The following is a 24,287-nucleotide window of genomic DNA, read 5'->3' as shown; positions in this document are numbered from 1 at the left end:
AATTATCTCAGCGATACCAAAGCTCACGAAGCGATTCACTATAAACTAACCTCCGCAATCTAGATCCCGGTTGAGTTTTACGCTCTTCGACACCGATTCATTTCGATCACTACCACCGAAACTCGCTGATTCGACCATGGGATCGGCACGAGCTGAGAGAATAACCATCAGAAGCAAATCGTATTTCATCGTGTTCTCACTCTGGAAGCTCTGCGATACTCATGTCACTGACTCTTCCAACTAAGCTGAGTATCTTCTTTGGAATGAAGTCCACTCGATATTGTCCGGAGAACAATGATACCCTTAGGTGGCATTCGGCGCGTCGATATTCTTAGCTTTAATCTTGGCAAAGAGATACGGGTTCTGTGCTACCTAGCAGCCGCATTCAATCGATGGTCCGATATTTTTACTCCTAATGCAACACGCGAATTGAATACCAGAATTTATGTCTGAAATACCCTCCGAGATAAGGTAATCGGGACAGGGAGACGACAATATTGTCGGCAAGCTTCCTCATTCGACATCTTATCAGCTCCAATATACCGGAATCCTCCGAGAGATCAAGTCCGACTACTTCGTTCGATTATTGTGTTCATCGGATGATTCAAATATTTACAATGACAATGATTCAGTCCCCCCTCCTCGGTTCCGCGAGGTTCGTTGTAACGAGACTTCACTGTCTCTGGTCAGGTGAAGTCTGCGACGAGATGCAAAAGGCATCCCCCTCCATCTTCACGATTCTTCACCGGAACATGTTTCGTATTCTGGCGGCGGAGTCTCAGATAGAGCGCGTTCGGCGTTGCCATGGAAAGGTTTCTTGAAACGCGTCGGACTCCTCTCCACGGTGTTGTACGACGGGGGAACGTCAATCGTAGAATCATACTCGTCCTGAATTGTGCGAGATCGAACTTGAAGAGGATCTCTCCGCTGGAGTTCTAGACGAGAAATTCGCAGCCTACAGACTATCATCAGTAGACAAAAGACTCCTGTCAAGATGATAGCCGACATGAAGAAGAACACGGAGCTTGTGATGGGTTTATACGGTACGTAGATCAAGATACAAGAACCTGCGTGGAATGATTCCGCTGATTGTTGAGCTTTGAAGCAATAATGATAATTTACGATTCCTCGGACCCTCTGACCACAGATTCCTCTTGAGGCACTGACCTCTGAGAACGCAGTACTTCAGTCTTCCAGAGATTTCTTCACAGCTCACAACCGAAGAATACACGCGGTACGTGAGGTCGGGGAATATTGCCTCGCATCGCCAATCTGGTGTGGAGAATCCGTCTCCCCCTACACGGTGCGAGTCGAGGAAAATGGTGAAATTTGGAGCGCTCGCAATTTCGTGACCAAGAGCACCCTCGATCCGAGTAAGGATTCTCACCGTTCCCATTGAAACAGCTCGCTTGCTCTGCGAGTCCGCTATAGGCACACGCCGCCGGGCTCTGACACTGCAGTTGTGAGTTGTCTCCAACGGGGGAGTTCCTCCGTCGAGCTTCTTTGTCAGCGGAAAAATACAACGAGGACTCTGCCCTAATGTCGTAGTAATTATCGTCAGCTAAATCTGGAACAGATTTGAATATTTTTGAAGTTCCGTGCTCAGGGCATCCTCCGCTGAACTGAATAGCGCGGATGGCCGGACGTGGCGCATCAAACTGCTTCCGAAAGTTGCCTGCTCGAATTCACGCGGCCGGACTTACCAGCACATGCATGCCCTTTGCTGAACTCTGTCCTGGACGGAGATTCTTCTGCGCGAATGGATGTTGCACGAATGGATAAGCCGTTGATGAAATTGAAGGGGGCGACAAACAAAATCACTGATAAGGGAACGAACCTCATGCTCGGACGAGCTTGAGCTCCCAATTCCCCTGGAGCTTCCCCTCGATTCACAGTACACAGCCGTTGGCTTGGAACTCCAGGGTTGTCGCACGATACGAGTTCCTCTCGACTTAAAATGCCATGTACTCGAGTACAATAATGCCACGGGTATGGATCCTGCTTGAAAGTACTCTCCGCTAATCATTTGTAATCCTCTGGGAGAGCTTCGAACTTATTTCCTTACAGCGGAGGCTGTAGATTTTTTTTCCGAAAAACGCATCCCTCTAATGCTCGATTCCAATCCCAGCCGCCGAATCCATTTTGCTGGCGCCTAATATTAATACAACCCGGATGCGTAGGTCGAGTGATGCAGGCGGCTCCCTATCGAATGACGAATTTCGCCGTATACAAGAGAATTCGAGGGAGATCTACCCTTTGTCCTTCCCAGATTTTCTCATAGTCGATCTCTTTTCAGACCGTTTCGCGTTTCTAAGATCGCAACAGCGGGAAAAGCTGCAATCAACGGGGCAAACATCTCTGCGTTTATCTGATGACGCTGAATTCTGAGCTGGATTTCTACAGCTCTCCGAGAAGAATTCGACGGCTCACGGCTGTCTCCAACTATTCTCTCATACGCACGGCCTGCTCAAAAATGTTTCCTGGAGAGTTGGACGTTCGATTATTATTGAGAGTTTTAGCATTGGAATTAATGGGGCAGCCTGAGAACGCTTCGGGGTCACCCGTACGTTGTCGAGGACCGTGCTGGGATAGGATTCTTTTCGGAATAGCCCGATTCTGCGGACGAGCTGTGGGCGTCCCGTTTGGGAAAACAGACAACTATAGATGATGGAACACGAGTGAGCTAGACAGGTCGAGACATCCGAAACGACACTGTTCGGGCGGGATGGCTCTGACTTGGGGCATCGTTCGATTCTCGGAGATTCCGAGTCATGGGGACTTCGCGGGCTCGTTTTTTTTATGGAAAGCACTTCGGGCTTCACGATCCGATCCTCGTGCTTGCTGAGCGGGATTCCTATCCGGAAATACTGTATTGGAGCGACAGTTCGACGGAGCTTCCCCGGCAGAAGGACAATTCTTTTATAGCGAATTTCGCGCATCGATTCCTCGAGCGCGTGACAAGACGGCTCACGCAGCATAGATGTCGCTCACAGAAACTCGATCGTGTCGACGAATGCGTGTTCAGAGAGAAACAATCAAAACATAAAGGGAGATGTGCTCAATAGCACTGCTGGCGTTGGTTGCAACTTCAGTGATGACCGATTCCGGTGTACGTGGAACTTTCCAGACTTCTTTCAACATCCCCATACCAGCCGAAGTGATTCATAACTCAACCCACGCAAAGACCACGCTCCACAACGCTACGGTGCTTTTCCCAATGATGAACGAGCAGAAACAGGGATACCCCTTTTGTAGCCGTGAGTACGTTTTTCATTACTCATAGTTCTACTCCCGGTGTGGATTCTCATCGGCGAACTCCGACTCCGCGTGGCTTTTGGGAGCGAGCATCGCATTGGAGGACCACCTGAGCTACAGCTGCCCTCTAATCTCTGGGGAAGAGCATGACAAGAGCCGATTTCCGGGATCGGTATGTGTTTCCTTCTCCCAAGGGCTTATCCTGAAGTTCAGGTACTCCGAATGTCCGCCGTGAGAATCTCGCCAAAGACCGAGTCACTATTAATATCCACTGCATATAGCGATTGAAACAAGCATTCAAGAGGAAAGTTTCTTGCAGTGGTCGGGTTTGACTTGTTTTTGCAGCAAACCCTCGTCTTCCGGGCCAATACTACTGTCAAGAGAAGCAAAGCTCCTCTGCGAGAGCCCACGGAGCTCCAATGCAAAGACTCAAGGCTGTGTGAGACCAATCAGACAGCTTCGACGGTGACCTGCGTGAATCAAGGTCAGGGTTGCGTCCAAGATAAGCAAAATGATTCGGAGCGACTAGACTGAGATTCAAGGTCAGCTAGTCTAGCCGACTATGTCAGATCCGAATCTACCTCAATGGATACACAGTCGGAAGAATCTACCCTCTGTTAAACACATTTTCCGAGAATGCTCCCTATTCCCCCTCCATCTTAGTTAGAGAAAAATGGAACTTCTCTCTCTCCCAAGGTCCCAACGCAACCGCGAACGAGTGGAAATGTGACGCCGATTTCCCGTCGAAAGATATCGTGATTCAGAAAGCACACATAAGCTGTGAGCGACTCTATGCTCAGTGTGTACTTTTGAGTAAGTATTGACCTCCGGCAAGGTTCTTGTGCGGCAGACCTCCCTGCCCCCGCAAGCGGACTGATGCGCTCTCCTCAAGCTCAAAATCATGTAACACAGAAGGAGAAACTCAAGCTCCAGGCATCGAGGCATCGACTAAGGACAACTCCCCCATAGAGTAGGTCCCTCGACCGCGGCTGCGACTTGGAATTTTCACGCGGTCCTTTTCAGAATCTTGCGTACTGGTCTACACGCCGATGGAATACTCGCCGGACTGGCACATGTTCGTGGCTTGGGGCGTCGGAGTTGTCGTCGCCTTGGTAGCGATGTCCGTGGGAATATCAGCATGCGCGAGACGATCTATGAACTTTGTCCCGACTGCCATCTCGACCGTGTACAGTTCGTCTCAACGCCTCTGATGTGAAAGGGGCCATCTCATGTCAACCTAGGAATTCACTCAGACGGTGTAGGTACTATGAAGGACTTCGAAGAGCGAGCAGCCGGGATATCGATTCGAGTAGCTCTCCTTCCGTAGATGTGGCGGCTCTTCATGGGAAGAATGCTTCACGATGAGACGGAACGACCCAATCGATATTCATAGTTGTCGCTGAAGAAATGAAACGACATTTCCTGGTTGTCTTCGCGTCGCGATCAACTCCGAATCGGAGAGGGGGTTCGCGGGTCGACACATAATGAAATAATAAACAAAATGCTTTTGAGAAGCGTCGTCATCATGCTCATAATGGGACCCGGACAAGAGCCACGGTGGAAGACATGCCTGCTCCGCGAAAGGCTAAGGATTCAGAGACTTTTCCGTCCGGTCTCAGTCTCACTTTTGTCGTCAACTCTTTCGCCCCTGCACAGTAACTTCCGTGACCCTGAGTAATTCCCTGAGATCGGCGTCCCGTATTGCACCATCACGTTCCAATCTCACCGGAGACGGTCCTCATCCGAGTCTGATCCGACTCCGAGAAGATAGCATAAGATGCCGGTTTTGCCGTGCCATTCCCCTCCCGGCTGTGTGTCACCTCGATAGACACATTCGATAAGTTCCGTATTTGTATTATGCGCCAGCTTTATGGGCCATAAATCCCTCTTACGACGTGAACTTTCGAGATAAGAGGCTGTAAACCTTACTGGGCTGAGAAGATGCCGAACAGAATCTATGGCGGGAACTCTATCGAAACAGACCGAAGTTTGGACGGCTGAGTTCGGGGATGGCACCAATTTTCTTCGCTGTGGTCGCCTCCTTGATGAGTTGTGTTGCTTCCGCCAATGTAGGGGAGACTGCCGACTCGGTCAAACTGAGGAATTTCCGAGACTTCGGAGACTTCTATCAAGCAATCGGAGGTGAGCACCCTTCTCTATTAAGAATCATATTTCTCCGGATGGGCTCCCTATATGGCGTATCTTGCGAATATTCTGCGGATGGTACCTGTATCTTAAATTTACAAAGGAGACATGTGTGTCGTCTATCGCTCGAGACCATTTCCTGATTGTGCGGATCTGATTGGATTGCAATTCAAGGAAGGGAATGAATATACATACTCCGGAAGGTGAAGACCTTGACTCCGGGTTCATGGGGGACCAGATCTCAAGGCTGCTTCTTACTTCCAGATCGCGGAAATATTAGGCGAGACGATCTCATGCCGTTCGAGAGGAAGCCAATACATGTCCCGATTGTGATCCATGTGGCGCTCTATGTAGCAATGATTCCCACGATTCTCTTCACTTACATGCTGGTAGCTCAACTGCTGAGTAATATTCGTGATTATTTACTCTCCTCGAGATCACGGGTCATTCTGAAGCCTGCCTTGCTTCTGGAACGTAGCGGGAGTTCACCGACAAAAGATATCTCTACATTTCTGAAGGCAGAGGTTCGTGACGACCGCACCCTGCTCAAAAATTATTTTGTTCCATCTTATTCATGAAATCACATCGACAAGCATTCCTACCGCAGATCTCCTCCGAAGATTGTGTATGTGCTAGTTCCGCCGAGATCACTAAATAAAGAGCTCCGCCGGCGGGTCGATTATATCGGAATCTCTATTGTTGTTCTAAATTACAAGACTGTCGTAAGATCTGACTCATCATAGGATTCCCGTTCTGGATCAAGAAAGGCAGGGCAAGTCTGGGCGGTGTGAAAGTTTCGAGCCTCAGACGGGACTTAGTTTTTTGTTCTCAGTCAGATGTCAAGCTGGCTTGGCGCTCTGGAATCTCGTGCGATTTCCACTTTGTTCAGACGCATGAGAGGTCTCTCGGTTTGCCCTTAATGCCCTGAATCCGATAGCTCATCTCACAGGTCAGAGAACGCCATGACACGACGGCTTCGCGGAATTTTCCGAATCTCGACTCCGATGGTCAAGCCTCCAGAGATATTGGCATCCGCGGAAAATGTGTCGAAGACTCGTCGAGGATATGTATGTGCAGCTTTTGGGGCTATGAAAGCAAGTGATAGCTTAGCGCGCGGCGACTGATTCACAAATGACCTGCACTTTTCGGAACAGCGACCTACCTAGGGTCATGATCGGTATCGGCAAGGATCGTTAATCGAGATCCTTGTGAGACTTCCGAATGAGCGTCTCTCGCGCCCACTTCCCTGGACCCGATCATGATCTAGAGGTTGGTCGTAGCGATACCTTTCATGGAGGACGCAGCGAGCCGCTCCATGCACTGTGTTGCTCTCCTGGTCTCCGTTAACTTCCTCCAATAGTGTATAGAGATGAGGAGCAGGAGGCAGACTACGAATGCCATCACGATGGCATAGATCATCAGGGCCAAGCCCCCGTATGTAGGAACGTAGTAGAGCACACAGGAATCTGAGACACAAAATAGAGAGATGTAATTGACAACCCCGAGCAATGCTTCGACACGTTAGGTGTCGAAAAGAGAGGGATAAGAGAGGATTGCGGCGAACCTTTGAGAATACACGAGTCATCGGAGGCTCCGGAGTCGTCGTGCTCGCATTCAATGATCAGAGAATCCAGGATTACATTGCTGTCGGGTAACTCAATTTCGCAGCTCCAAGTTTCATCCGAAGGATCATCTGCATGAGCATTTCTCGTGGTCATCGGGAGCGGCAGTTCCATTGATTGTAGAAGTCCGGAAAAGAAATCGGCTCACCTATAAGATCGCACGTGGCGGAGGTCGCGGGCGATACATAGCCACAGAGAGTGGAGTTCTGACACTGTAGTTGGAGAGGATTTGCGAGGGAGGATGAGATCGTGCGCATGGCCTTCTTTCCTTCACGAAATTCGAGGGTTCCCACTTTCCTGATGTCCTCGAATCCAACTGAAATCCCACGGAAGAATTAGGCTCCCTCCCTACGGAATTCGTGCAAGTTTCCGACGCACTTAAGTTTTCGTATTCGTGACCCATGGGAACGCCGTCTCGGAATTCGATTCTTGATGAATATCCCTGGGAACTTCTGAGCTCCAACGTTTGTTCAGCTATCGGTGACTTGCCTTCCTCCCGACATTTCGCTACCGTTGAAAGTTTTTCGAAGGCATCAAGCTTCTCCATTTTGATGGATCTTCCATCGACTCGTATCGAGAGTATGAGGAACAATGAAAACACGCATGGTATCATAGTCCGAACGTTCCAAGACTCCGCAACTTCCAGGTTCATACACGAATATCTTTGAATCTCATCTTAGTCTTGGATTGGCTTCGAAAATTCCTTGTCCGGAGCCCGAGGTGGAGAAGCAGCCAGTACTGCAGACGAATCGCGAAAGAGGGAGATAATCCTGCGTACTCCCCGTGGATAACTCGTTGAGCTCAGGATAGCTTAATGCAGCTTTCGACGGGGCCTCCGCGAAGTCCGAAACGTCACGAAGCATTACTCCACGCTCGGCTAGGAGTTTTAGAGACATTCCTCGAGACACGTCAAGGGGTGTCAGTCAGCCGTACACGGGGAACACCGATCCATTCAGATTTGGAGCGCGATAAGAAGCATTGAGCGACTTCAATATGAAATTAAAGCCTCGGCCGCCGGCGACGGATACCTGCACCTGCACCCTGCACCTGAGTGTGCAGGGGTATGCATGCAGCAAGACCTAATCGGAACTTGGCATCCACGGCCTTGATACAGCCCACTCTCCCCCCGAATCTTCCTTCAGAAGGGAAATAATGTGGCTGTTGCGTCTGTATGAGCCAGCCAGTGATGGTTTCCTAACGTGTACAAGAAAATACGCCGGGAAACCCCCACGGGCTTCCGATCTCGTTAAAACTTGGCGAAGAGGCGTCGATCGACTCCATGGGAATGTTTCCGATCAAGTACCGATCAGTACGCACGGCTGGGATGATTCGGAGCTCCGAGCAGGCTAAATTATTTTCTGGGATCTCCTATGGTCCGGAGTTCAAGGGGACCGGGTATGAGTGACGAACGTCCATATGTTTCCTCTCGAAGCGAGCCCTACGAAGAGGACCGATCCCATATTTTCCAGCTCGACCAAACTGGTCCGGGAATCAGCTGCGCAAAAGTTGACGGAGAAGCCCGGAGCGCTCACGGAGTCCCACGGGAGTGCTCGCTGAGACTCATCTTCGATGGCGGACCTCGACGTCCGTTAGGATGAACCTGATAAACTTCGCGAATATTTTCGCAGCGACGAGAGCAAAACTGATCCCGCAAATGATGACCAGACCCGAATGCGGCATCATGAAGGAATTGATCGGCGTGTACAGGAGAACACACGAATCTGTTCGAGACAACACAGAATCAAGACCCTCAGATCCCTTGGGGTCGACGACCTTGGCAGCGACCGACAACGAAGGATTCGGAATTCGGAACCCATGTATTAAAGAAAAGACCAGGCTCGCTTTGAAGGATGCATGCTTCCGTCTCCGGGAGCGTTTCACAATCGATCTCGGAGTCAATAAAGCTGACGAGTAAACCTTCGCTTCTGGTGAATCGCAAAGCTGATCCTGACTCCTGACTTAATGCATCTGATTCCTCATCGAAAATTAGGAAAAAAACGGAGTCTCCCGTGCTGACCGCCACAGGAGCCGGAGCGGCAAACAGGAGAAAGCTTCGACTTAAATATGGGAGTATATGGGGCAAGTTTCTCATTATGAGCCGATAACATCCTGGAAGAGATCCTTTGCATGCATGATTATCCCACGAGCTGGAAAAGCATGAGGGGAGCCCCAAATAACGATGTTCGTCGATCACTTCATCATTTCACTTCGAGTTAAACCTCGATGATCATGACTCATGACTCATGAAAGAAACAGGGGAGGGCAGGGGCTCTCTATATATCTTGGAAGGAAACTTGGCACCCAACGACCCAATGTCATCATCGAAGATAAAAAGGCGAAGGATCGGCGAATATCTTCATTTGTGGGTCTCCCTATGCTTTCCCAGCACGCGTGATCAAAATGCACGAGGAAAATCCCTTCTGGGATGTTATCGGCCTGAATTGAGAAACTTGCCCCATTGAGCCCCATGTTGAAATTTTCTCCTGTTTGCCGCCCGGCTCCTGTGGCGGTCAGCACGGGAGACTCCGTTTTCTTTCCTGATTTCTGACGAGGAATCCGATGGTCTCACTTAGTCTGGATCAGCTTCGCGGTTCACCAAAAGTGAAGGTTTACTTGTGAGACCAGAGGTCCGGAATTCCGCTTTGCAAATAACATTGTATTCGGCTCGGGGGTCGAGACCTGTAAGCAGCGAGCATCGGATTGTTCCGGAGAGCTCTATCGCTGACTTCGGGTGCTTCTGGTCGTTGGCGGCTCTGGTCTCGCAATGTCCTAGAAAATATCTGGAACACCAATAATTCTCGGGACTGACACAAATTGAACAACTTTGCTTGGAGGAAGTGCGCTTGTTCATCTGTACAGAGTTTCGAATTCACACATTGGAGCACTCTATTCAAATCCAGAGATGAGTTTTCGCGTTTCACAGTCTGATCGACACCGAAATGCAGAACTTTCTGTTTTTGGATGTCAAAATAATTATTTGGAGAGATGTATAGGATTGAATACTCTGATCATCAACATGGAATTCACGATTGTCACAGCCGGTTACGTGAATGGTCTTAGGGAGGGCTCGCTCGACGAGCCGCCTCTCCCTTAGCGATATGGTCAACTCACCGGGACAGCCCCCATCAAAGACTCTCAGAGTTTTCTCCCGACCGACGTCAATGGAGATATCGCTCGCCGCATGAGCGACTGAAAACAAGAAGGTCAGAGCCATACCACGTCTCGGACGGCATCGAAAAAAAAATGGAAAACACAGAAAAAAAATGGGAATCCATGCATCCGTTGAGCCCTCCTTGTCCCCGTCTCATGTGCGTCCGAATTATTCTCACAAATTTCAGAGTTCATTAGATCGAGCGCCCGATCATCTCGGCTCTACAAGGAAGCTGCTGGGTGCGATTCGGTTTCTGGAGCAGGCAATTGGATTAAGTCTCTATTGACAATTTTATTTCCTTGATATTCCGCTCGTCCGAGAATAAATCCGGAGACTTCGCTGTCGTCCCGGAGTCTACCCAGTCTTCTCGTAAGTCAACTGCATCCGACGAGTCGGTTGGTCGAATGGCTGGCGCGCCCAAACGCCGATTTATATCGACCCTTACCGAAAGGCAAGCTCCCGACAGGGATCCATCTGGGTCCACCCGCACTCAGTATTCGTTCTCGGAATCAGTAAAGTGATTTCGGTGATGCCCGGAGCATCAAGTCCAACGACGTCTATCAGTCCAAAAACGCGGAAAGCTTGCTGCCTCCTCCCCTCACAATGCTCTGAAGGCCTTTCCGGAGTTTATATAATCGAATACTGACGCAGAAAAATGAGGCTTTTTACAGATTTCTCTGAGAGTTGAATCCCCATCACAGAAATGTCTCGGGCTTCTCCTCGCATTAGTCTCTCCTCGGTCACAGTGGGAGACCCAGGGAACAGTTGTGATTGTATCGATCACGAGAACTCTCTCAAACAGCCATCACTGCGGGATGTCATTCGTCAATTGTGAACTTTCGCCGAGCGCACAAGAGTTCTCCGGGGAATAGGGGCCAGTCGTCGGCAGAGTTTGTACGTACAGGTTGAGCTCGGCGGCCTCCCTTGGCAGCAATAGGTGCGGAAGAATCATTGACGTCGTCCTCAGAGTAGCGAGCTCTCTTTCAACAGTTAGCGCGCGACGAGATCGACGGAATGTGAGAAATCCGGCGACGATGCAGCAAATTAAAGCCACGAGAAAGCTGCATAAGACCCACTTCCCGAGATTGGATCCAAACATCCTGTGCACTGTCTGCGGGGTGTAGTAGAGGACACAGGAACCTACGTGAGATTGAGACGAATGATTAGATTTTCCCGATGCATGCCTAGTTTGGTCTGCGACTAGGATCGGGGGTCTAACCTGGCAGGAAGCAGGCGTCTGGCGGAGGGTATGTCTCACAATCAACCCGCCAGCTCCAACATGAGTATAGATCGTGGGCGTTAAAGAACAGCTTGCAGTCGAGCTGAATAATCGAGGAGCCCTTCGCTGTGAACGTGGATATTTTTTAGCCGAAGTAGGAGAGAAACCTCAATTCGACCTCGAGTTCCTCGGGGGACGGCGGATAAGGTGGGAATGAGTGGGATGACCTACGATTATTCAAACAGTAAGCTAGATGAGCGTGCGCCGAGCTGTCGGAGCAGAGGGACGATTCTTCACATTGGAGTCGCATGTCGCGCTCCAAGTATGATAAATTTCGAGTTGCTCTCAAGCCGTCGGAGAAGATGAAGTGTTTCTGCAGCCTCAGGTCGACGTATCCATCTGGGAATGCCATCAGAAGATCCATCAGAGGTAACTCGGTACGTTGACGGATGGGTCGCAATCATGCGAGGTCTTCCCGCCTGAACTCGTAAACATGAGAGGAGACGCATCAGCATTGATCGGGGGCAACACTCACCAGGACAACTCTCTGAGACACTTTCGAATGCGGTTCCACGACCCCGGTTGAAGGTGACATAGTGGTCTGCTCGACCTCTGGAGAAGAGACTACACGCGATCAAGGCGCGCAGCATTATGACAACGCCGCGCCGGATCCTCGGAGAGGACGCAGAGCACGGACAGCGCTCAGATTTTCTCCTTACAATGATTTATTCGAGCGTGTTTTCCCAGGATATTCCGGAACAAAAAGGGCGTTCTCTCGATACCGTCCGGAAGTTGAGAGAAGGAAGGGTCTCCGAGGAAATTGAGCGCACGACGGCGGCGCGCCCTCGCTCCGGACTTCCAGAAGGCCGAGGGGCCATAGATCGATACGCACACCGGCGGTACCCGTTCAACTGTGTCGTTCCGCTCGAGTCTCAACGGAATAATTTTTGACGGCTTACAGATGTGATTCCTATGAGCCTCATTGCTTAAACCAGTCTCCAACGATTTTTCCATTTTGAGTCTTCCCGTTTTCTGAAGTCACTGTAGAAACAGGCCGTCTGCGGAAGAAAAAGGATGACTGTGTCCGAAGACGCAGGAAATCTCGCCGGACTCTCGGCGGATTCTAGTGGTGCTGGGTCACGGAGAATCACGCTGCCCGAGTTCTTGGGCTCCTCCGAGGATGTCCAGATATTTAAGAGTCATCGACGCCTCTAATGATTCGGACATCTCGAATCTCAATAATTTATTTCGGAGGATACTTCCCGCCGCAGCAGTATCGGGAAAGCTGGGTCAAGGGGATACGATCTCTGGGGGAATGCTGCTTTCCGAAGAACTTGGGCTTTTCGGTATATCCCTCTTGGTGGAGGACGGAAGTCAAGACCAACACAGTAATTTACGGCGAATTTTCGGTTTATCTGGATATGATGACGAAAGTCTTAATGAGTCACAAGCAAAATATCATTCATTCTCCGACAGAAGCTACTGCAATATTTCTCGGTGTTCATGATTCACTCAAGCATCCTGCGTCAAATATCCTTCCTTGGCCTTTCTCGGAATCAGTACGGGGCCACTTTCGGTGGCTCCGGTGGGCTATATGGATGTTCGGGCCCATTATGAGGATGCGGAGCTCTGAGGAGGGGGGCTTGACCGTACGGAGCATGAGTGTACGGTGGGGGAGGATACCGAGACGGTGCGTGATACATTCCCTCCGGATAAACTTGGCCGCTCGGATACTGTTGAGCATGGCTGTACGCAGGCGATGGTGTAGAGATGAATGTAGTCGTGGTTCTGCCGGAGTTCATCGAGCTATTCCGGCTCCGCATCCATACGCAGACAGCCAGAGCAGCGATTGCGATGAGAACGAGAGCGCCGAAGCCAGCCAGAACGTACCTCGATTGGCTCCTACTGGGAGCGTAGAAGAAGACGCACGAATCTGTTCAAACAAGGTTGAGATTACTGACCGTCCTTCTGAATCGATAACTGTCAGAGTCCCCATCAATGGGGAAGGGTACGGAATCGGAGCGAGAACAGGTCCTAGACCACACACGAGACATGCCGGGAACACTCAGAGAATAAGGAAGAAGATCTCGAATCACCTTGCAGAGCGCATATGCTGGACAGGCGGTAATATTCGCAGGTGATGTTCGAACTGACCACCTTGAAACCGCTGCCGTAGAAATCCATTGTGCAAAACCATTTCGGGCTCGAAAGGCCGCGGTCTGGAAGGAGGGGGAGGGGTCAGATCAAACAGCGAGGCCCAAGGAGATATCTTCAGATTATCTGCCTGGCAATCTGCCATGGTCAATAAGAGCGTTTCGAGTGGGCTACCACAAAGCAGAAAAGTACCTGCGTTCTTGCAAGTTGCCAGATCGATTTTGGCTCCGGACGTCGTACAGAGAGTCGAGTTTACACACTGTATCTGTTTCGGATTGTCCCATGTAGTACGTTTCGCAGTCTTATAATCGTAGAACTCCAAGAAGGAAATTCCGTTCACGTTGAAGTATCCGGCTGAAATCAGGCATAAGTTCCTTAGCTGATCCAGGTCTCAGGAACAGGAGTGACGCATTCAAGCCGTGTACATATGCCAGCTACTCGATCCAGGGTCTGAGAAATGGAACGATAGGGTTTGTTCTACTTACGCGGGCAGGATCCGTATTTTTGAGGTGAGAGATCCGTCTCATTTCGAGTCACTTCATCGCTGCTCCTGATATCGGTGTCCGCGTTCCCGTACGCGAAGTAGCACAAGAGGAGCACGATCAGCCAGCTGCGCAACATTACTAGACCTGTCTTTGCCCGACAGCTTCGACGCTTCTCGAGGGACAGTCTCCGCAGATTGCTTGGGCCGTGAGAGCTGTTCCAGCTTAATCTGGAATGATTTTTCCTGTGGGATTAGGCGCTGAACGTGGATTACTCCTATGTGATGCAAGGCTCTACGGCAAAGACTTTAGAATTAGGCATCGCTTGGTCATCGAAGCTCACCTCCTAATCACTCTCTATCGGATCGCTGACGTCAGCTTCTCGGGGATGCGCTAAGGCTCCGCGTCGAGTTGAACCGGTCGCACGGGCTACACACGTCTGTCCTTGGCGTTCCGAAACCCAGACTGTACTCCGATTGGAAACATGACGGTATTGATCGTAGCAACTCTTCCCTAGGGAATTCATCGTGGGCGAGAGATTCTGTGAAGCGACTCCACATGCGTCGAATAGACAAATTTCGCAGGTAGAAGGGGGAAGCCTCGGGAGCCTCCACGCGTTTCGAGTAAGGAAAAGCCGGTGTGTTTCAAGGAGTATGCCTGGCATCGTACGCGACGCTTCGACACGCAGAATTACCCACAGAAGCTGTCGAGGCGGGCGCGAACCTTGGCTCCGTCCAGTCCACAAAAGAAGTATTCCGGCGAGCAACCGCGCTGGAGCGCTTCAACCCGACCCCGACCTCGTGGATGTCGGTACACTTCGTGATGTGGACATCCTGCGCGGATTCGGAACTTCCTGTGTACAAGCTCACATGGTGTCTCCGAATGTAGCCTCGAGTCAGGATCCGTACCCTGCACCAATGATCGTCGCGGTAAGAACATACTGCCGGAGGTCGTGAACCAGCGAGGTCGGAGCGTTACTCGGCTCGGACCGAGCTCTCGAATATTCGTCTCTGAGCGATTTTCCGGGTACCAAACAAAGACCAACGCGTCAATCGCAGCCCCCGCCTAGAGGTGGACTCGGGAGTGATTCCCTACTCATAGGAACGGAGGCGTTAGTTAAGAACGGGACGTTTCTACTAATAACGGGACCTTTCTACTAATTGTAAGACCGGGACGTTTCTACTAAGAACGGGACCTTTCTACTAAGAACGGGACGTTTCTACTCAAAACGGGAGGTGTGAAAACCACGTTTCCCACAGCGTTCAGCCATTACGGCTGAACATTCCGTGCTTGGATGTCACAACGAAGTGGCGTTCTCCTAAGAATAGCTAGTATGAGAAGCTCCAAGCCATAAGTCGCAGTCTCGAGGAGCATCTCCGCGGCGAGGAGCATAGGATATCGGAACCGATACCGAATTCCCGGAGGCCGTTTTTGGAAGAACGTGACAGAATCCCGTCCGAATGATAGTTTACCAAAGAGAAAGGCGAGACCCAATCGCATTTTTTTGCTGGGCGCAAAGACGTCCGTAGAATTTCGAAACTATTGAACATGCACCACTTCCATCGCATTTGTTTACTTTCGGGAGAGATCCAGTATCGGGAGTCCGACACAGAACACAGGGCGTAGTCCTACGTCAGTATGGGTAAATGGGCGTAAAGAGGCATCTGAGTACCTTTCTGCAACCCCTACGTGTGATATCCAGAAGAGGCCCTAGAGAAGTTCATGACCGCGAATTCCCGGGACTGGGTTTTCCGCGTACTGGGAGGAATTTCAGAATGACTTCGGGATTTTCGACCCGCTGGGGATGAATGCACGAGCTTCGCCAGGAACACCTCCCGTCTCGCGTCGGGGAAGTCGACTCCCCGGAGCCGATTTCACCCGTGAGACTCCTTGAACCCACCTACTCATCAGAACAGCACATCGAAGCCGTAAAGCAATCGCCTCTATATTTGTTTTGTACGTTGCATCAGAGCTCGTATTCGTCTATCATCGCTCATTGCCTAAACGTCGCACAGTGGTCCAGAACGGCCAAAAATCAGCTTTGCCTCCGAATGCTTCTATAACGATTTTTCAGCATGTGTCTCGATGCCCGGACTCCTGTTAGGGTCTCGGAGGGTGCGCGATCGATGCGCGGAGCATTCCAATGGCGATGTTTTCTGACAGGAATTCATCCCAGAATATGGTTGCCCGAATGGGAGGAGAAACATTCTTTGAAGAGAAAAGAAAAGAAAAAGAAGAAAAAGAAAGAAAAGAAGAAAAAAAAATTAAGCAAAACTTATATTCAGCGTCGATCCCCTGAAGGCTCTACAGCTCTTGCTCGATCTGAACATAGCGAAGGAACTATACATAGATCTGAGACTTGAATTGGAGAGGGCTTGTTCTTGATGCTTTCCCTGCATACAACAGGGTGTTGACTGAGAAGAAACAATGCTATCCGACCAACATCGAGGCAACAGAGAAGCACGCTTCCGTCCCGCTGAGGGATCTCCTAGAGCACTCTGTGAAGCGATTGCTCAGCTCGCTTCCGGAACCAGAATTCACCCTGTTGGAGGAGCACTTGACTTTCTTGTCAAAATGGGGTTGCGATGGATCCTCTAGACACTTGGAGTACAAACAGGCGTCCTTGTGTGATTCTCTTTCGGACGGTAATCTATTTATCGTTTCTGTGACCTCTCTCCGACTTAGCAAGACTTCTGAGGAAACGGTTATCTTCTGGAACAATCCCAAGCCTTCATCTACGAACTATTGTCGACCCCTTAGATTCGAGCTGACTAAGGAGACGCCGGAAGTGATCAGAGCACACGTAGCTCGAGTCGAAGAGGAGCTATCGGACCTCGAAACATTCGTGGTAACGGTGAGAGGATAAACTTTCTCACAAGGACTTCAAAATGATCCTATCAATGATCGACGGCAAGATTATCCAGATCATCAATGAAGTGCCTTACATACATGGCTCAGTGCGTAATTTGCAAAGCCAAGCCACCTGAAATGAACTCATTGGACTCATTTTTTTTCTTTCTTCGTTCTTTCTTTCTTTCTTTCTTTCTTTCTTTCCTTTTTCTTTTTCTTTCCTTTTCTCTTCAAAGAATGTTTCTTCTTTCATTCGGACAACCATATTCCGGGACGAATTCCCGTCAGAAAACATCGCCATGGGAATGCTCCGCGCACTCATCGCGCAACCTCCGAGACCCAAAATGGAGTCCGGGCATCGAGACACATGCTGAAAAATCGTTATACAAGCATTCGGAGGCGAACCTGATTTTTGGCCGTTCTGGACCACTGTGCGTCGTGGATCGAGGGATGATAGGGGCTGGGCGAACGCTTCTTATCCGTGTCACCCTGCACGGGTAAGACAAGATGATCCCATCATGGGCTGGAGTCCAACGCGAGCTATCACTATCACTCGACCTCATGCCAGTTATGGCACAATCTCTCCGGCAGCGTGCTCCCCCGAAACTTCACGCCAATGGAATCAGTAGATGGAGTCATTTATAACGTAGTTGTTCTTCTATTGCGGAGCGTAATTAGGGTTATAAGGCGCAGACGGAGGGTACTGCGGCCCTTGCGGTGGAGGCGGAGGGTAGTACAGCCCCTGTGGTTGAGGCGGATGGTACTGCGGCTCTTGTGGTTGAGGCGGATGGTACTGCGGCCCTTGCGGTGGGGGCTGATGGTACTGCGGCCCTTGCGGTGGAGGCGGATGGTACTGCGGCCCTTGCATTTGGGACGGCATGGCTTGTTGACCCATGTTCTGAATCACGGGGGGTGCTTGCATCGTAATGTTGATCTGCTGCGCTGGGGGCGATGCGGCTGCTTGTGATGGTGGAGTGCGAGTACTCTCATGCACTCGTTGGACGACGACCGTTTCACGAACTTCCACGCGCTTTCTACAGCAACACCACCAAATGCAATACATCATTAAGAGAAAAGTCACAAATCCCCCGATACTTCCTCCAATAGCGCCACCATTCGATGAGCTCGGCGTCGGTTCGTAGACGAATGTACAGGAGTCTGCGGTCCATGCAAGGAAAAGCCTCAAATTGGTGTCTTCCTGCCTCATCCTCCTTCGAACATGATCCCCCTCGGAAGAACAGAGCACTCACCCTTTTGGACACAATAGTCAACGCTTTCCGGACACGCTATTCGAGATTTTCCTACCTGTAAACCTGATCCCTTCAACACGGTAGAACACGTGTTGGCCTCAGTTATAGACATGATGCCATACTCTGTGGAGACCGATTGCCGGTATTAGAACGCCGTCGATATTTCTGCGATCTGAGTCTCAGGAAATCAGGGATGGAAATTGCGCCTCGAAAGTCGCGGATCGATCGCTCACTGAGGTTGCGGCATTCGACGGAAGATACTCGAGCTGCAGGATCCTGGCATGAGGCTCCCTCACACCGCAATTGCCAACTCCTCGCAGCGTCGAATCGGAGGGACATCGTCCATCTCAAATCGATCATTCCGTCTGAAAAGTTTCGCTCGTCAGAATCAATTCTTGAAACACCGAGGGGATGAATCGTCGACTTTCACGATTCTCGGGGAATAGTTGGGAGGAAGAATTCCTTAGTTCACCTCCACAATCAAGGAGCGAATGTCCTCGCGCTGTCAGACACAAAATCAAAGCCAAAATAACAGTGTTTCGAGCGGGGGGAGCCATCGAGATTGGCGAATCCTGGAACCTCCCAGAAGTTAGCTCGAGTGGAGTTATGATTTGATCATGAAAATTCTTAGGGAGCTGAAAGGCCATCCAGGAAAGGGACCGCCAAGCCTTGGAGCCTATCCCGCGCGTGGGATGCCAGGATTATTCGAGCTGCTCGGTCTTTCCACTCTGAGCTGTTGCCGTATCTTGCTCGCGATCTAAAGGCTATAAGCCCGTCAATCCATTGGCTGCATCAATGACACATCTGGTCGCAACCAAAACGGGCGTTTCTATCCCATAGCTTACCGAAAATTCTCCGATGAGGACAAGCTGCGCCTCGGGAGAATCTTCCCAAAGCGAAATTCTACAGATCACGGGCACCATCTTTCTTTCATTTTCCTCCTCTGTTTCACATTTTCCTCGACACGTGCGCGAGAAGGTGGGAATGCAGGCTCCGGAGACTGTTGCCTATCCTCTCGAAGCATGCCCTATGGACGACTGTATTGGAACACAGGGGAGAATGTGATGAGGAATCGCGCAGTCCGCTGATCCTCGATTTCACCATCCGAGCGTGCTAAAGAAACTCGACACATAGTTCATGGACCAATGGTTTTCAAAAAAGGGCTCACTGCCCCATCGTATATACGCTTCTTCTGGACGAATTCGGTTCCCTTCCTTCCGTCGAGACCGCTCGGCTCGATATGTTATGAGTAGGGCCCGGATTTTCATGCATCTGCGAATTGGCATAAATCCGCATAAAACGCATAAATCCTCATATCTTGCATAAAGCCGCATATGACGCTTATTACGCATATATCCGCATATTGCGCTTAGGCCCGCATGAGTCGACAAACTCCACATGCCTCGGCGAATGATCTCATGTTCTACCATGCCTCCGCATTAAATAGCATACTTCCGAACCAATCTACAGAAGTCGTGAGGCGGGTTCCATCGCTGGTTAATAAGGGGGACCCTTCTCACTAAGACTCTACTGAATACTTCACGAAGCCGACGGAGAGTCGTGTGGTTAGAGCGGTCTTCAAGTCACAAGCAGTTCTTCGTAAGCTGCATTGACGTTACCTCGCGCGGGGGGCAGCGTAGGCTCGATCACCGCAGCCCTCTACTTCGAAAACGGTTTCCATGGTTCCTATTCTTCCAGGGTGAATCCCACCTCCCACCCTACAGAATTAAATCAATGCCTTTCGAACCACAATTGAAGTACAGCGTACCTTAGTACCACATAGTACCACATGAGTTTCGAGGTCGAGTTGGAGGGTTTTTCTTCGACAATCACTGGGCGAGGGGTAGAAGAGAAACATCAACTTGCACACCGGGGGATCATTCCACAACTGCCGAATCGAAGCGCCGAACGAAGCGGTTGCGCTTTCATTCTATAGGGGGAATCGAGTTATACAGACTCTTCCCTGATCGGAATTGTGATGCGTGATACGACAACGAATCGCCTCGATCAGGAGAATATCGAGCATCCCCTGCGAGTAGCCGAAATAACGAAATATGCCGAAGCCCAGAGTCGAATTGTCGGACCTTGTGAGCGAATTCGGAGAACACATTTTCTCGTGCAACGAGATGACGCTTGTTTGCGAAGCGTGCAGGAAGACATTCCAAAATGCCCGACGCTTCAACCTTACTCAGCATGCTGCGACAAGCTCGCATCAACGGGCGCTGGACCGAATGCAGAGGAGACGACAAGAAGAGCTGCGCATGGAGCTTGCCACATCTCCGAGTGATATCCCGTCCTTCCCGCTGAATCTGTGTGAGGCGTTTCCGACCGCAGATATACCGCTGCACAAGCTCGAAAACCTGACTCTTCGGAATTTTTTGGAAACTCACACAGGTCGATCTATTCCCGACGAGTCAACTTCGCGGAAATTTTACGTGCATGAAATTTACCAACGCAAGATGCAGACGATCCGTGAGAGCCTCGGTCTATCGAGCATTTGAGATCGATCGATGAAACGACCGACTTCATGTGCAGGAGCATCGCGAACGTTGTAATTGGTTCCCTGAACAGAGACGCAGCCGGACGATCGTTCATCGTGAACTGCGAAGTTGTCGAAAGAACGAAGGCTCACACCATTGCAAGGGTGTTCTGCAAGAGTGTAGAGGACCTCTGGCCTGGTGATGTACAACATGAAAAAGTTCTTCTGTTTGTGTCGGATGCCGCCCCGTATATGGTAGCTGCGGCAAGAAGCCTGAAAGTATTGTTTCCGAATATGGTGCACGTAACGTGTATCGCTCACGCGATACACCGAGTTGCCGAGCGAGCACGGAAATTATTCCCGAATGTCGATAAATTGATGGCATCGGTAAAGAAAATTTTCCTCAAAGCCCCATCCCGAACAAAAGCCTTCAAGTCCGTTCTAGTCGGGATCCCTCTCCCGCCACAACCCATCTTGACACGCTGGGGGACTTGGATTCAAGCGGCTCTCTACTACGCTGAGCATTTCGAAGCCATCAGGAGCCTCGTCAGTGACCACTTGGACCCCGCACATGCCACAGCGATAGGCGAAGCTCAACAGTTGTTCGGTTTAGATTCGCATCGGCGTGATCTGATCTTGATATCTGAGAACTTGCACTTTTTTCCTAGCACGATTGGTTTTCTCGAAACGAGGGGTGCATCCCTCCAGCAATCGCTCACATCTGAGCGACTTTGAGTCTACGATCAACTTCACGAGCCGCCAGAAACTTTACCCGGTCAGAGAGAAGCTGGAGTTTGTCCTCCGACGCAACTCAGGCTTGACATTGCTGAGACAAATTCAAAGCATTCTCGACGGCACTTCTGTACTGGAGGATTTGCCGGTGAACTCGGAATTGAGTGTGGAGCAAGTTCCTAATTTCAAGTTCGCGCCCATCGTTTCATGCGATGTCGAGAGAAGTTTCTCTGTTTTCAGGAGCTTATTCCGTGAGAACAGAAACGGCTTGACAGCAGCTCATCTGAAGGAATATATCGTGATTGCTTGCGATAAAGAGCAATGATTCGACATTTTAGCCTTGAAAACCGATTCCACCCTCTGTTCGTCGAACCTTCTGCTTCTGACGTTGTCCCCTGCTCCTCGGTCTGATTGAGCGATACTAAGAGATCATCTCCTCTCATGCAACGGATTCTGCGTGGCCGACGCATGTAGATTCCGCTTTTCGATATTTCGCAGACAAAGTTCTGACAAGGATGACAAGGCCCGGTTCCGGATAAGTCCGCTCCAGATTGATCTCTATGCTCGCGTCCTTCCTTCACCGCTGATATCCATGCCGATCCTCCGTCTCGAATCTTTGGAGAATCATGTCGTAGATCTAATCTGCTGTGGTCACCCTCGCAACCTCAGGCATCCCCTTTCTGACCATTGCCACGCATTCCGAATGCCCAAGTGGCTGGTTTTCATATTTTCGCTGTGAAAACTCCGCTCATTTTCATGGACATTCCGTTGTATTTCGTGCATATATCGTGCAAAATCCTTCATGAAGAGCGCATATAGCCACATGATCTGAGCATATATCCGCACATATCCGGCGAATCGGAATTCTTATTCAAGAATCTTCAACTCCTACACAGCTATTTAGCTTCGGAATAGCCATTCGGAGGCGATCATTTCACGTGAGGATTTCGTCACCCTTCAGTCGGTTCCGCTGTCAAGGAGCATCATGCACTCTCCGCCACCCAGATCCGCGCGATTTGGCTGTATACGATTCGGATTGCGATTTCGAAACCATTCCCGGAATCCATCGACTTAGATTCGCATTCTGGCGGAGCCCGATCTCTCCGAGGACGGAGTGCGTCGGGGTCGGAGGTTGGAACCACCTCCTTCGCCTCCTAGGAGTTCCCTCTCACACCTGGGGTGCCTACTTGAGTGATTCCGAATTCATCGACAAACTCGTTTCGTCCCTGTTTCTCAGCTGTTGTTCTGCGTAAGCCTCTGGTCGGCCTTCCGTTCCAGAAGCTCCAATCGAAGATTCGAGGAACTCTGCACATATTTCCGAAAATGTCGACGATCAAGCCGACAAGTAGTGAAGGCGTGATGTCTGAGGTGGAAGCAAGATCCACACACTCCTCTTGCTCCCTCGATGTAATGCTCGAGTTCTTCTCCGTGGGCGACGACGACTGGGCCCCTCAGTCAAACGTCAAGGACGCCACACTCCGCGGAGTCGTGGATTGGGCTGCGCACCGGGATGAGAATGGAATGGACAAGAGCACGGACGCCGACCGAAGAGCTCTCACGCGCTGGGAAGGTGGCTTCCTCGGAGCCGAGCGGCATTTTCTTCTCGCGATAATTGAAGCAGCCGATGGTCTCGACATCAGAACACTAATCGATCAAGGCTGCGAGGAGCTTGCCAACAAAGAGAGAGGCAAGGCACCCGGAGATCTCCGGAAGGTCTTCAATCTACCGGAGGAGGGGAACTCGGAATGAAAAATTCCTTGCGAAAAATATCATTTTGCGAGGACATGTAGAGAGCTAGAATAGACCGGCGATTCTGGATAATGGGTGTCACTGAATGAACTGAGCTGTGTATTATTGATGAAAAAGCAGAAGGCTCAGATCATGAGATGTACATAAAACAGTTCATAATAGAAAAACAGAATTTAATTACCTATTGTTTGAGTGGAGTGTTTGGGAGCCAAGAGCTGTAGGTATGAGCAAAGCAAACGGGGTTGCTCGTTGGAGCTGGCAGTCCTAATGATTTATAGTCGAATGCTTCGGCTGAGAGACTCATCCGGAATCTGAAGATGTTCATCAGCTTGTATTCTAATTGGTCCGGTGGTTGGAAGTGCATACGGGAGGCTGCCATTGAGCATCATAACCGTCCTCATTGCAGTAGCATTGCACGTTCTCCATTCGGAGCGCCACCAAATTGGACATGCATTTTGAATTAAGAGCGCAGTTCTATTCGATGCGGCAGAAGTGCCGCTTCACTCTCTTCCAAGGGACGTATCAGACCTCGTAATCCAAATCGTTGGAATAATTGACCCATCTCGCGTTGCGACCCCTCGGTTTCTCGCCTTCAGGATCGCCTTCAAGTTCCCGCCTCTGACACTCATTAGTTTTAGGCACCGGAATGAAGTTGGAGCATTCTAAGCGAATCGTCACGACGCTCTCCCAATATGATGGTGAAGTTCGCTCCCTCGGAAAAAAGCTTCCCGGAGGAATCCGGGGCAATCATCCACGAATTCGAATCTCATGACTCATGACATTCTGTATATTATAGAGTCGAGATTCCTTCCTGCATTCTAGATGAGATCAACAAGGATTATGAGGACGTTCATTTGTAGTACCGAGAGACTAGCTCGTAGGCTTTTGCGCCTCGTTCCAGGTCGGATCCCACATCACATCCGAATCGCCTTGCTTCGCTGATTCAGCCGACAGATAGTCGGGCGCTTGCGCGTCGATCAATTCTCGGGCAAACAAGCGTTATCGCAACGACGCGACGCCACTCGCATGCGAGATGGCATGGGTTCTATTCCGGCTGGCGGAAGCGATACCTGTTAGGTGATACAAAATACGTCAAAGTTTGACCGTAAGGTCCAGCACAAGAAAATACAATTTTATGTTTCGAGGTTTGGAGAGAGCGTGGCTCTGACGGGAGCCGAATTCCGAAGACGATTGCTCAT

The 24,287-nt window shown here is 50.3% G+C and overlaps 6 protein-coding genes across 6 annotated transcripts; 2 read left to right on the top strand and 4 right to left on the bottom strand.

The window, feature by feature from the left end:
* Positions 1-444: 444 nt before the first annotated feature.
* Positions 445-1,842, bottom strand: LOC100906173 (uncharacterized). Its single transcript, XM_018640774.1, has 4 exons — positions 1,704-1,842; positions 1,388-1,567; positions 1,168-1,296; positions 445-1,067 (listed from the first exon to the last, which is right to left on the bottom strand). The coding sequence occupies exons 1-4, from the start codon at positions 1,840-1,842 to the stop codon at positions 733-735; spliced, it is 783 nt and encodes a 260-aa protein (XP_018496290.1). The 3' UTR covers positions 445-732.
* Positions 1,843-5,212: 3,370 nt separating this feature from the next.
* Positions 5,213-6,079, top strand: LOC100898655 (uncharacterized). The gene is made up of 2 exons (XM_003746614.2): positions 5,213-5,397; positions 5,665-6,079. Exons 1-2 carry the CDS (start codon positions 5,265-5,267, stop codon positions 5,976-5,978), a joined length of 447 nt encoding a protein of 148 aa, XP_003746662.1. The 5' UTR covers positions 5,213-5,264; the 3' UTR covers positions 5,979-6,079.
* Positions 6,080-7,732, bottom strand: LOC100898514 (uncharacterized). The gene is made up of 4 exons (XM_003746613.1): positions 7,512-7,732; positions 7,171-7,338; positions 6,965-7,093; positions 6,080-6,866 (listed from the first exon to the last, which is right to left on the bottom strand). The coding sequence occupies exons 1-4, from the start codon at positions 7,672-7,674 to the stop codon at positions 6,664-6,666; spliced, it is 663 nt and encodes a 220-aa protein (XP_003746661.1). The 5' UTR covers positions 7,675-7,732; the 3' UTR covers positions 6,080-6,663.
* A 5,052-nt stretch (positions 7,733-12,784) lies between these two features.
* LOC100898369 (uncharacterized) lies at positions 12,785-14,378 on the bottom strand. Its single transcript, XM_003746612.2, has 5 exons — positions 14,372-14,378; positions 14,032-14,258; positions 13,739-13,900; positions 13,489-13,611; positions 12,785-13,325 (listed from the first exon to the last, which is right to left on the bottom strand). The coding sequence occupies exons 2-5, from the start codon at positions 14,165-14,167 to the stop codon at positions 12,949-12,951; spliced, it is 798 nt and encodes a 265-aa protein (XP_003746660.1). The 5' UTR covers positions 14,168-14,258; positions 14,372-14,378; the 3' UTR covers positions 12,785-12,948.
* Positions 14,379-17,536: 3,158 nt separating this feature from the next.
* LOC100906026 (uncharacterized) lies at positions 17,537-18,735 on the bottom strand. Its single transcript, XM_003746664.2, has 4 exons — positions 18,601-18,735; positions 18,362-18,493; positions 18,129-18,251; positions 17,537-18,036 (listed from the first exon to the last, which is right to left on the bottom strand). The coding sequence occupies exons 1-4, from the start codon at positions 18,683-18,685 to the stop codon at positions 17,537-17,539; spliced, it is 840 nt and encodes a 279-aa protein (XP_003746712.1). The 5' UTR covers positions 18,686-18,735.
* A 3,927-nt stretch (positions 18,736-22,662) lies between these two features.
* LOC100905879 (S-phase kinase-associated protein 1-like) lies at positions 22,663-23,088 on the top strand. Its single transcript, XM_003746663.1, has one exon. The coding sequence runs from the start codon at positions 22,663-22,665 to the stop codon at positions 23,086-23,088; it is 426 nt and encodes a 141-aa protein (XP_003746711.1).
* The last annotated feature ends 1,199 nt before the right edge of the window (positions 23,089-24,287 follow it).

The sequence above is a fragment of the Galendromus occidentalis genome, unplaced genomic scaffold (assembly GCF_000255335.2).
Source record: "Galendromus occidentalis unplaced genomic scaffold, Mocc_1.1 scf7180000077500, whole genome shotgun sequence".
NCBI classification, from domain to species: Eukaryota; Metazoa; Arthropoda; class Arachnida; order Mesostigmata; family Phytoseiidae; genus Galendromus; species Galendromus occidentalis.
The sequence above is the reverse complement of the archived record's forward strand: the minus strand, read 5'-3'. Positions and strand labels throughout refer to the sequence as shown.